Source organism: Cololabis saira, chromosome 3 (genome assembly GCF_033807715.1).
Source record: "Cololabis saira isolate AMF1-May2022 chromosome 3, fColSai1.1, whole genome shotgun sequence".
In the NCBI taxonomy this organism is placed as follows: domain Eukaryota; kingdom Metazoa; phylum Chordata; class Actinopteri; order Beloniformes; family Belonidae; genus Cololabis; species Cololabis saira.
Window position 1 is genome coordinate 669,192 of NC_084589.1, and position 12,162 is coordinate 681,353.

General features: G+C 39.3%; 1 protein-coding gene across 3 annotated transcripts in view; it reads right to left on the reverse strand.

Moving 5' to 3' along the window:
• Positions 1-12,116, reverse strand: part of LOC133424349 (anoctamin-10-like) — a 52,343-nt gene extending 40,227 nt beyond the window's left edge. For 2 of the 3 annotated variants that reach the window (XM_061714904.1, XM_061714888.1), the window contains exons 1-4: positions 6,412-6,533; positions 5,169-5,328; positions 4,895-5,092; positions 1,991-2,125 (exon numbers count right to left, since the gene is read on the reverse strand). In XM_061714904.1, coding sequence (XP_061570888.1) covers positions 1,991-2,125; positions 4,895-5,092; positions 5,169-5,307 — 472 coding nt within the window. In that variant the 5' untranslated portion in view covers positions 5,308-5,328; positions 6,412-6,533. Of the gene's footprint in view, positions 1-1,990; positions 2,126-4,894; positions 5,093-5,168; positions 5,329-6,411; positions 6,534-12,056 lie in introns of those variants that run through there. The other variant, XM_061714897.1, reaches the window with a different exon arrangement.
• Positions 12,117-12,162: the final 46 nt, after the last annotated feature.

A 12,162-nucleotide genomic window follows, 5' to 3' on the forward strand; every position in this document is an offset into this window, starting at 1 on the left:
TGGCTCTTTCAACATTTTTGGTTACCGACCTCGTATCTAGCACTAAGAGAAGCTGAGATATGACCTTTGGTCTTTTCGGTGGGAGCCAATTTGAATTTTCTGCAAACCAGCCACTAGGGGGCCATTCCCATTTGTTTGCGGTGGTTTTTGAAAGCCTTATGTTCATACCTAGAACCATGCCAAATATCAAAAACTTGTCACCAAGTACACAATCTTTATCATTGTTGACATATTCCCTCCCAGCTAAATGTGCATGAAGGGAACTGTCTTCTAGTCAAGGTCATGACCTGTTCAGACGCCATCCTTGCTGTATCTGTCGCTCACTTCTGTCTGTCTGAACTCACCGCTGAATAAACAGCCGAGAGCGTTCCCACTGCACGACATACATCGTCTGTAGCGCTAATCCCTATTGTCCAACACAAAGTGACTAAATACAAACTCTATCGTTTCATCTGACGTTTACTGAGTGCGTCATTTGTGGAAAATGATTACATTCAGCTTTAACACGACTCATCAGCTCCAGGCTGCTGAGAGGAGGCACGTCTCCTCTGCAAGTTCATCGCTTTCTTATCTCGGCCATGGCAAAATCTCTCTGCATTTGCATATTTATTGTTTCCATACTGCAGCCGGAGAGGAGGTGATGGAAAGAACAAGAGCGGGGAGAGATACGGGCTGAGCTCAGTCTGTTCCCGAAGCTTCTTTTCACGCAGTACTATGCTGAAATGGTAGGCACCTTTAGTCTTTCTGTTTAGTGAAAGGTTTAATAACATCCATATTTATTTTCCAGTCTCTTTGAGATGGAAACTGGAGACACAGGCAGGCTCTGCAAACATCTGCATGGGGCACATCCAAACTCTGTCCTAAATACTGAGTTTTGCTCGTATAAGATCCTCTTGTTCTGACCATTCTCTACATGTCGTCTTGAGATCATGCAGGTTTTTGACTAGGCCTGTGTTGAAAAATCGATTTTCCGATTCTAAATCAATTCTCATATTAATTCCTAAAAATCGATTCATATGTCTAAAGATCGATTTTTTTTTTTCATCATTACATTCCAACTTTTGGTACTTTTTTGTTTATGCCCAAAAAAGGAATGTTTTGTTGGACACAAGAATAACTGGTGTCATGTTTTTGCCTTTAAATATGTTTAAAAGGTATGAAAACATTACAGTTTTCAGTTATAATTGCATAAATTGTCTATATTTCATTACTTTATATACTGTCTTGGGGTTACATTTGCAAAAAATGCTAAAACTAAATTCTCAAAAATGGGAAAATAAAAACGATTTTATAGGGCCCTACTTGTTGTTTCCTCCCTGGATCTGTTTGATAATTTTGCCACAAGATGTTTCTGTTTGCAGTTCTATCAGCATTCTGGGAGCTGATTGGTCCTTACAGCATCATTAACTGCAATACTTGCTGTTAAATCTCAATATAATACTAGTATTAATATGTTGCAGAACTACAGTCATATAATTCATGCAACAGCTCAAAAAACTGTTTTAATAACACTAACCCAAATCAATATTGGAATTGGATCGAATCAAATCTTGATAATTGATTCTGAATCTTAAGAATCGAATGGATTCTTGACATTTGAATCGATCCCCAGCCCTATTTTTGATGATTATTTAGAAAAGGGTCCTTATTTTAGTAACGTGCTGTTTCAGAGTGACAGAGTATTAAGTTTACATGTGACTGTGAACACAGACATCTGGACTCACAGACCAAGTTTGTGTTATCATAGCTTTTCAAGGAAACCCGTGCTCATATTCACATTGTTTGATGATGAGAGGACAGAACAAAAGCCCACCCCGTCCATCTTTCTAATTACAATGAGAGAATAAGGACTCTACACAAGTGTAATTCCTATCTTCTGTGTCAATGAAAAAAAAAGGTTCAATTCCTTTCCTGCCTTTGCAGTAAGTTAAATCTAGTAAACATGAAGGGCACCTTGATCGTGAGTGTAAAGCAGCTGTCTGAGACTCACTGATGGATTTCCCAGGGTAGAGCTTTGCTTGGCTGTATCCGGGTACGTGCGTCTCATCTTTGGCTCGTAGTGTGTCTAGTTCATGTTTGATGACGTACTGGCACTCGGCGGTGCTGAGGAAGCTGTCTCCGTCCCCTGGAAGAACACAGAACATCAGGCCACAAACGCAGACTCGGCCGTGTGCAGAAGCGGCAGGTGATGGGGAAACCGAGGAGGGGGAAATGCCCAAACACAAAATCACGGTGGAGTGACAACAGAGGGAATGTGCATGACGTCACAGATGCGACTTCACAGCGGGTTAAGCCCACTGAGTGTCAGAAAGACTGAGTGTCAGAAAGACTGAGTGTCAGAAAGACTGAGTGGCAGAAAGACTGAGTGACAGAAAGACTGAGTGTCAGCATAAACTTTCAGTTTGAGCAACTGGAAAACATCTAAAATGGGAAAGAGCTGTTGTGCGATCGACTGTACTCATAGATTTAGCAAGAAATCGGAGTTATTGTTTTACAGACTGACAAAAAATAAGCTTAAGAGAGACAAACGGGTCGCTGCAATTCACAGAAACAACTGGATTCCAGGCACTGAAACGTGGATTTGTGGTTCCCATTTTGTATCAGGTAATGTTGGATTTTTGGGTAGCTAACGTTAAACGGTCAAATCATAAAGTTCGGTGTCCTCATCACTTTAATTTCTACAACAAATCCTGCCTTGAAGTCGGACCAAGTGTCAAGACTTTTGTATCTTCAAGCTTTGCTTCGTGTATTTCCCCGGCGTAGAAATTAAGTACATATAAATATCAGGAAACTGGATTCATGGCCAAATATTAATGTCCATGGACCACTGGTTCTTGGTAACTGTACCAAATATTAATGTCCATGGACCACTGGTTCTTGGTAACTGTACCAAATATTAATGTCCATGGACCACTGGTTCTTGGTAACTGTACCAAATATTAATGTCCGTGGACTACTGGTTCTTGGTAACTGTACCAAATATTAATGTCCATGGACCACTGGTTCTTGGTAACTGTACCAAATATTAATGTCCATGGACCACTGGTTCTTGGTAACTGTACCAAATATTAATGTCCATGGACCACTGGTTCTTGGTAACTGTACCAAATATTAATGTCCATGGACCACTGGTTCTTGGTAACTGTACCAAATATTAATGTCCATGGACCACTGGTTCTTGGTAACTGTACCAAATATTAATGTCCATGGACCACTGGTTCTTGGTAACTGTACCAAATATTAATGTCCATGGACCACTGGTTCTTGGTAACTGTACCAAATATTAATGTCCACGGACCACTGGTTCTTGGGGTAATTGTACCAAATATTAATGTCCACGGACCACTGGTTCTTGGTAACTGTATCAAATATTAATGTCCATGGACCACTGGTTCTTGGTAACTGTACCAAATATTAATGTCCATGGACCACTGGTTCTTGGTAACTGTACCAAATATTAATGTCCATGGACCACTGGTTCTTGGTAACTGTACCAAATATTAATGTCCATGGACCACTGGTTCTTGGTAACTGTATCAAATATTAATGTCCATGGACCACTGGTTCTTGGTAACTGTACCAAATATTAATGTCCATGGACCACTGGTTCTTGGTAACTGTACCAAATATTAATGTCCATGGACCACTGGTTCTTGGTAACTGTACCAAATATTAATGTCCATGGACCACTGGTTCTTGGTAACTGTACCAAATATTAATGTCCATGGACCACTGGTTCTTGGTAACTGTACGGGTCACATGCGTTTACATGGGAAGTTTAATTCCTCTTTAATTCAGAATTAAAATTAAATCTGATTTAAAATGAGTAAAAATAACCATGTAAACACCTAATTCCCAATGAAAATGGCCATTCCGAATTAAACTTAATTCCGAAGTAAGTGGCTGGTTTATGTAATTGTAATTGTACTGTATTGTAATTGTATTAATATTTCATGTATTAATTGTATGTATATGTATGCTTTCGGCAACAATGGTTACCATTCATGCCAACAAAGCCAATTTGAATTGAATTGAATTGACTGGTTTATTCTGATTTTAAATCCGAATAGAATAATTCCAGATCCAGAGATGTTTACACTCATTCCTCTTTAAATTAATTCCGGTCTTTCTTTCTGCTCGTTCCCTCACCCGTCTGTCTCCATGACGATTATATTCCTGCTGGGCTGGTTTTCCAAACAAAGTTTCAAGATGCAGCACGCAGTAAACGCTGGTCAAGAACAGAGACCATTTATTTAATAAATAGCTTGGAGGACCTGGAAATAATTAAAAGAACAGATGGCAGGAAAATTGTGAGCTTTTCAAAGTTGTAGCGGCTAATAATACAAAAGGATGCTAATAATGATCTAATAATGTGGTTGCTAATCCAGTAAGTTAGTTTTTCTTCCGGTAGTTTTTCTTCCGGTAGTGTAACTTCCGGTCCCCCCCCTATCCAATCAGAACCTTCCCAACCCCCAGACCTGGAGAGGAATTGGAGAAAGACCATCAAACGTGTTTTCCATGTAAACCTCAATTCAGAATTACTATTTCCATGTAAACTCGAAGGAAAATAGTTTAATTCTGAATTATTTAATTCGGAATAATTAATTCCGAATTAAAAAACAAAAATTTAAGCTGATAATCAGCTGTTATACTGTCTTCTCCACTAGTTGCAGCTGTTTTTGCTGATGTTTTTCCACTCAGTGAGATTAAGGGGGCTGGTCCAGTGGGAAAGTGACGTCTATAGATGTGGCCATATCCTCTTTCACGTTTTCATCAGACCTTTACAGTGACCGTCATTTACCAGTGACGGTTTGGCTGTCAACAACTAAACACATTACTGGTAGAAATGAGTTTGATTGTGCAGCTAACTTTGTATTGTTTGACTCTGTAATACCTTTAAAGTCTTTGAACTGGTGTTTGTTGGTGCATGTGAAGGCCCTCATGGATCCATCGCTGTACTCCTTGAAGAGACCCACGTCCTCGGCCCCGGAGAGCAGCCTCTGCCTGGACGCCCCCACCACAAACATGTTGGGGTTGTCCTTCTCCTGCGCTCCGGCTCCAGGACCCAGCTGCTCCACCAGAAGATCAGCGCCTGAGAGAGAGAGGAGAAGACTAACACCAACCGCAACAGGACAATGAAACAGAACACAGCAGGGCGTCTGCCACACCTCCATTCTGCTGCTTGTCTCTTATCCTGCCCAGCAACCAGGCCACGGCCTCCTCTTTGGCGTCAGCGGCCAGCTCCAGCGCCACCAGGGGGCTGAGCCTGGGGCCGGTACCGTCTGCTGGCAGCCCCTGTAGCATCATCCCAGCAGCCAGTACACTGCCCTAGGAAACAGAACAGAGGTCCAGGGTCACGCTGCAATCACCCATACAGTAGTTCCTGGTTTTTTGAAGGGGTTACGTTCCAAAAGAAACCCGTGATAAGGCGTGTTGCAAACAGCAGAAATTGCTGCAGCCTTGTCTTCACATGCTTCTCCAGAGGGTTGGAACAACTGCTGGACAGGATTTTTACTTTATGGCACCTGGATTATCAGAGGTGTGTAGTAACGAGTTACATTTACTCCGTTACATTTACTTGAGTAAGTTTTGGGAAATGTTGTACTTTTGGGAGTAGTTTTGAATCACTATACTTTTTACTTTTACTTGAGTAGATTTGTGAAGAAGAAACTGTTCCTCTTACTCCGCTACATTAGGCTACGTTGAGCTGTTACTTTTCTTTTATCTCTTTTATCCACGTATGCATCAATCTCATGACATCACTGAGTGATTCTTTGGGAAAAATGTTTGTTTTTGCATGTTTTGTCACATTTACACAGACTCAAACACACACAGAGTTTCTATGAATTCATGGGCTTGTTGTAAGAAAAGTACAAAGGCTTGAAATTTTGTGCTACTTGTGCTTAATTTATTTTTTTATTCTGTTCTTTTATCTATTTTATTTTTTATTAAAGTACTAAAGTAATACATAAATGTAATAAATTTACTTTAAGCTTATTTTAATTTAAGCAATTTTTTATTAATTTTAATTTATTTTTTTATTTTCTTGATTTAATTTGCCTGAAGATGATTATTTTGTACTTTTGTCTGTTTGAATGGTTGTGTTAAAAAATAAATCAGACGTTACTCAACAGTTACTCAGTACTTGAGTAGTTTTTTCACCAAGTACTTTTTTACTTTTACTCAAGTAATTATTTGGATGACTACTTTTTACTTCTACTTGAGTCCTATTATTCTGAAGTAACAGTACTTTTACTTGAGTACAATTTTTGGCTGCTCCAGCAGAGTGACAGACAGGAGCGCGGGGGCGCGCACGGGAACAGCTGAGCGGCCACGGGCACGCGCGGGGGAGGGGGCGGGGCTTGTGCTCCACGACCCGCGCTCTCAGGTGTCGGGCCGGGCGGGACTCACCTGCTCTACCCGCGGACACGGGTCCGGACGGCCGGGCTCGTAGTCCGGGGTGGGGGGCTGAGCTGGTCCGGGACTAATCACCGTCACAACCAGAACCCCCGTCTGTCGGTCCGGAGACCACGTGCTCGTGCTCGTGTTCTAGCGCGGTGACGTGGCAGAAAAGGCGTCATGTGACCCGCCCGGGACACGCCCCCTGCCACCCCCAGAGGTGTCAAAAGTATTCACATCCATTACTCAGGTAGAAGTATAGTTGAAGTTGAAGTATCAACTCAAGTTTTTTACTCAAGTAAAAGTATAAAAGTACTGGTTTCAAAACTACTTAAAAGTATAAAAGTAAAAGTAATGTAAGGGGGAAAAAAGTCATTAAGGACAAAAGCCATTGAAAATGAATGCATCTTAGTATAATGCAAATATATTAAAGAACCATATATGTGTACTATTGAGCACTAACATGTGTTTCAGAGAGCAGGAGATATGATGACTAGTTGCCTATAAGTATTGTAATGGTGCAAAAAGTCAAACTTCAGAGGCATGTTATCATTTATCCTAACCTTTATTGGAATGTACATCCAAGTTTAGTTGCAGGAATCTGAGGGAACGGATGTAAGAACAAAACTGGACAAGAACATCTGAAACAACCACAACCAAATTCACTCTATCCGGATGGAGCAATTTAACTGGATAGTTTTTATTTAAAGGCCGAAATGAAATAGAGTAACGAGGCTGTTTTTAAAATGTAAGGAGTAAAAAGTACAGATAATTGCGTGAAAATGTAAGGAGTAAAAGTAAAAAGTCGTCTGAAAAATAATTACTCCAGTGAAGTATAGATAACCAAAATTTCTACTTAAGTAAGGTAACGAAGTATTTGTACTTCGTTACTTGACACCTGTGGCCACGCCCCAGGAAATCACATCACATAAAGGTTAGGTTTAATGGTCAGCTGCAACAGCCATTAAACCCTCCTGGATGTTGTTCTTTCTAATTTTAACTATGACACAGTCTGTTCCTCATCTGAGGCCTCCACATGACAGAACCGCCCGGATGTTTGGGCACGGTGCTGCCATGTCTTTCCTGGAAATGGCTGCATACTTCCACCCTAATGAGCATGCAAAATGAGTATGTGAGATTTTTTAGTGCGTCCGAAACATTAGAACGTACTCAATAGTATGTACTATCCATACTCATTCAGGAGAAATGTATTAGTGTGGATTGATGGACACTAGCTGAGCAGAAACTTCCCACAATCCAATGCAGCGGTGTTTGGTTGCTAAGTGATACGTACATGCAGTACTGGAGTTGAGGGGGGATGAGGGGGATGGCATCCCCCCCTGAAATAAAAACGGTCCACATCATCCCCCCTGTAAAACTGACATCCCCCCTTTCCATCCCTTATGTCATTTCATCAATGAATGTGGTTTTACTGCTATTTCAACATTTAGAGTCATCACCAGAAAAATAACTCCAGAAAAATGTGACAAATTTTCACCTGTTTCAGGTAAATTTTCACTTGAAATAAGTAGGAAAATCTGCCAGTGGGACAAGATTTATCTTCTCATTACAAGCAAAAAAATCTTGTTCCACTGGCAGATTTTTCTACTTATTTCAAGTGAAAATCTACTTGAAACAGGTGAAAATTGTTGTTTTTTCCAGTGATGAGTCTTGTTTTAAGTGTAATGAGATTTTTTTTACTAAAATGAGACTTTTTAACTAGAAATAAGACAAATATTCTTGTTAAGATTGTGAGTTTTTGCAGTGATCAATTTTACTTATCCTGTGAAGGACAGAGTCATATTGATAAGTTCAGAAAAGTGTTTTTTATTGTTGTGTTTTGATGTATTTGATGTAAGCCCAGTGGATATTTAAAGCTTACAGAAGGCTGCATTTAACTGCTGCTATGTCATTCCTGCAGTATTTCTGCAGGTGTTTTGGTCACTGCTATTATTTGTAATATATTATATTATTTGTAATCAGCACAAATTATCTGTCCCCATATGATAAAATCCACCATCCCCCCTGATTTATTTTTACAACTCGAGTACTGCGTATATGTCATAAGTATAATATTAAGTATAATAATATTATTATATAATATTAATATTATAATATTCGTATATAATAATATTATATAATGTCATCTTGTTTGGGCCAGGATAAACAAAGAGCGGAGCGGTGCTGCTACTGCTGCTGTTACCATGGTAACAGCTGCTACTGCTGCTGTGACACGTCACTTCCTCCCAACGGCAGGAAGTGACGTGTGCGCTCTTAATAGTACGTCCGAATTAATGCATACTACTGATATTTACTCAAAAGTGTGCCGAATTTAAGTATACTTTTTAGTATATACTGTTTAGTATGGCATTTCGGACGCACCGCAAGTCATGCACGGGCCTGGACTTGAACCTGGAATCATTTCAACCCTGAGCTTCAGATCTGAAATCAGTGCGTGTACGAGCACCGCCCCAGCCCCCTAGGCTTGCCACCCGTCCCTTGAAATACTGAATTGTTACGTAATTAGGAATTTTTGAAGTAGAAAACTCTTAGCACACCGGATATGCAGAAAGGTGCGTCGGAGGAGGAAAGCTGCAGCCAAGGCATCAAAAACTATTGATGCCTTGAAAAAAGGTCTATGACCAAAACGTTGGCCCAATAAACACGAGTACAGTGAGAAGAAGGTGTGCGGGAGTTTTTCTTTTTACGTAATTAGGAATTAAAAGTTGTTGATGTCATAATATACAGGTGAAGGTCGGAAAATTTGAATATATTGCAAAACTTTTCAGTAAATTCAACTAAAGGTGAAACAAATATATTATTTCCCACTGTGTATGGCACAACATCCCCATATCCCACATCAAAGTGAGATATTTCAAGCCTTTATTTGTTATCATTTTGATGATTACGGCTCACAGTTTATGAAAACCCCAAATAAAAAATCTCAAAAAATATTTTATGAAATCAATAAACAATTCAACCATCAAAAGGTTCAGGCTGTCTGTACAGTCATGAAAGTTCAATGCTATTAAAGCACTTTAAACTTTAAATCAAAGCATTTTGTTTTTTCATATAAAATATATACATTTCTATGAATTTTAGACGTTTTGGGGATGTCCCTTTTTTTGGCGCACTTTTTACAATGCGCATTACTTGTTCTCTGGCTTATCCGGACCTCAGTATACAATTTCCCCCCGTCCGTCTCATGTGTGATCATGCGTTCAATGTCAATAAAGTTCTTGCATCTTGACTTGTTACTGGTTGTTTGTCCGAGCGGTGCTGTCTGTCAACATGACCAGGACTGGCGCTTATGTCGGACAACTTGAAGAGCATAAAGAGAGATTGTACGAGTTTCACTAAACAGGTTGAGAAGAGAAAAGGCCTGTCAGGGTCTACCAGCGTTGTCATGTTCAGGGTTTTCTTCTGACTTTATCCGTCTAGTCCGGGGGTCGGCAACCTGCGGCTCTGGAACCGCATGCGGCTCTTTGGCGCCGCCCTAGTGGCTCCTGGAGCTTTTTCAAAAATGTTTGACCTTTTTTTAAATTTTTTTCTTCTTTTTTTTCTATTTTTTTTCTTCTTTTTCTTCTCTTTTTTTCTTCCATTTTCCTTTCCTTTTTAATCTCGACATTTCAGCTTTTTTCTCGAAATTGTACTTCAACATTAATCTCAACATTTTACTTTTTTCTCGAAATTTCGACTTTTTTCTCGGCATTTCAACTTTTTTCTCAACATTGACTTTTTTCTCGACATTTCGACTTTTTTCTCGACATTTCGCCTTTCGCCATTTGCCTTCATTCTAAGGCTAATACAACACTTTTTTATTTTTTGCGGCTCCAGACATATTTGTTTTTTGGTCCAATATGGCTCCTTCAACATTTTGGGTTGCCGACCCCTGGTCTAGTCCTTTCCTCTGTTCAAAGTTTTATGTTTATTAGTGACTTCCTGCTTTATTTCTAAGCAGTTTATTGTTTTTACTTTCCCTTTTGGCAATTTTCAAACCCCTTAAACTGGATCATGTGCATACAATGCAATACACATTCTCTGTAGAAGAATCAAAGTGTGTGGTTAGATCCATTATGGGATACTGTTGGCTTCAGTCACACACTGGACTTCTTTCAGGAAATAATATACCTCCACCGAGGGGGTGCAGATTGTACAATCACTGAAATCCTGGCTACTGCATTTGGACTAAATGAGTCTCCACTCATCCTGTGGTGACTAACGTAGGTTTGCTTTCTGTGTCTCGCTGCACATGCGTGCATCCTGCACAGACAAGGGGACGTTTACATGCAAACCCACAAGTTTGCCAGGGGTGTCGCTAAGCTGAATATCACTTAAAAAACAGACAAGTTTGAAATGCTGTAAGGAAAACACAGCAGTGTTTACACCAGTGGTCTTCAACCCTGGTCCTGGAGAGCTACAGTCCTGCATGGTTAGATGCTGCCCTGCTTCAGCACACCCTGATACAAGGAGCTGTGTCATCAACAGAGATGTACAGACCTTGATAACAAGTTAATGAGGACGGTTAATCAGAATCAGGTGTGCTGAGGCCGGGAAACATCCCAAACATGCAGGACAGTGGATCAGGAGGACCAGGGTTGGAGACCACTGCTTTACTCCAATCTCCCTCAGATCCATCAATTCACGTCGTCTACATAACCCTGACAGAAGATTGACCTGTGCCTGTGCAATGTTTATGAAAACAGTATGTAGGTTCTCAGTATAATATTTTATGGTAGATTTTTTTTTTTTATACTTTTTATTTGATTTTTTTTTACATTACAAGAAAAAACATATTACAAAAAAAAACTTGTGAGGTCATGGGATGATTAGTAATCAAGTCAACTTTAACAACTTCACAGTGTAATGTCATTATGGTAGATTTTTGAGGAAGGAAATCGCTGAGATGACCAAACACAGATCATCTCAAAACTCACCTCTTCAGAACAGCTTTTAATGTGTGATTTGTTTCTTATCCTTTATCTTATCTTTTTTTTATCCTGTGGTTTTTAATTTTTAATTTTCTTGATCTCACTGTTTTATCTTTGTGTCTGTGAAACATCTTTTAAAAGCGCTCTATAAATAAAATTGATTATTATTATTATTATTATTATTATTATTATTATTATTATTAAAATTAGATGAATTCTTATTTAGTTTAGTTTTTATCTCATTTATTTCATTTAAAAACTGTCATTCACTTGATTTAACCACAAGCATTAGCTTCACAACTGCCAACGATGGTTTAATTCAATAAATTAGACCTGAATCCTAATAAACTTAGTTGTCTGACCAGAATTAGAATATCAGGATCATACATTTTTAAATAGTTTTAGATAATGCCACGTCACTTTTGATTTCTAACTTGGCCTAGGCTTTTATTATCAGATACACAACTTGTTGTATAGCACAAAATTATGTGCAGTTATTGACATAATGACTGCAAAGGTGAGTTAGTACTGTGTATCTACAGATATATATATATATATATATAATATACACGCAGTCCACCCAGGTTGTTATGGTTTTGCGGGATGACTAAGTTTGTTCAAATCATAGAGTTAAGAAGGAACACGAACATCTTTCAGCGCGACCAAAAAAATGATGTACCACAAATGACAAATAAACGTTAAAGAGAAATGAGCGTTAAAACCAACCTCAGATCTGCACTCCGGTGAATATTTGTTAAGACTTCCGTGGTTAAAATCGTCAATAATCGGGTGTGCTTGTTTAATGTCACACAGAAGAAAAGCGTTGGCAGCG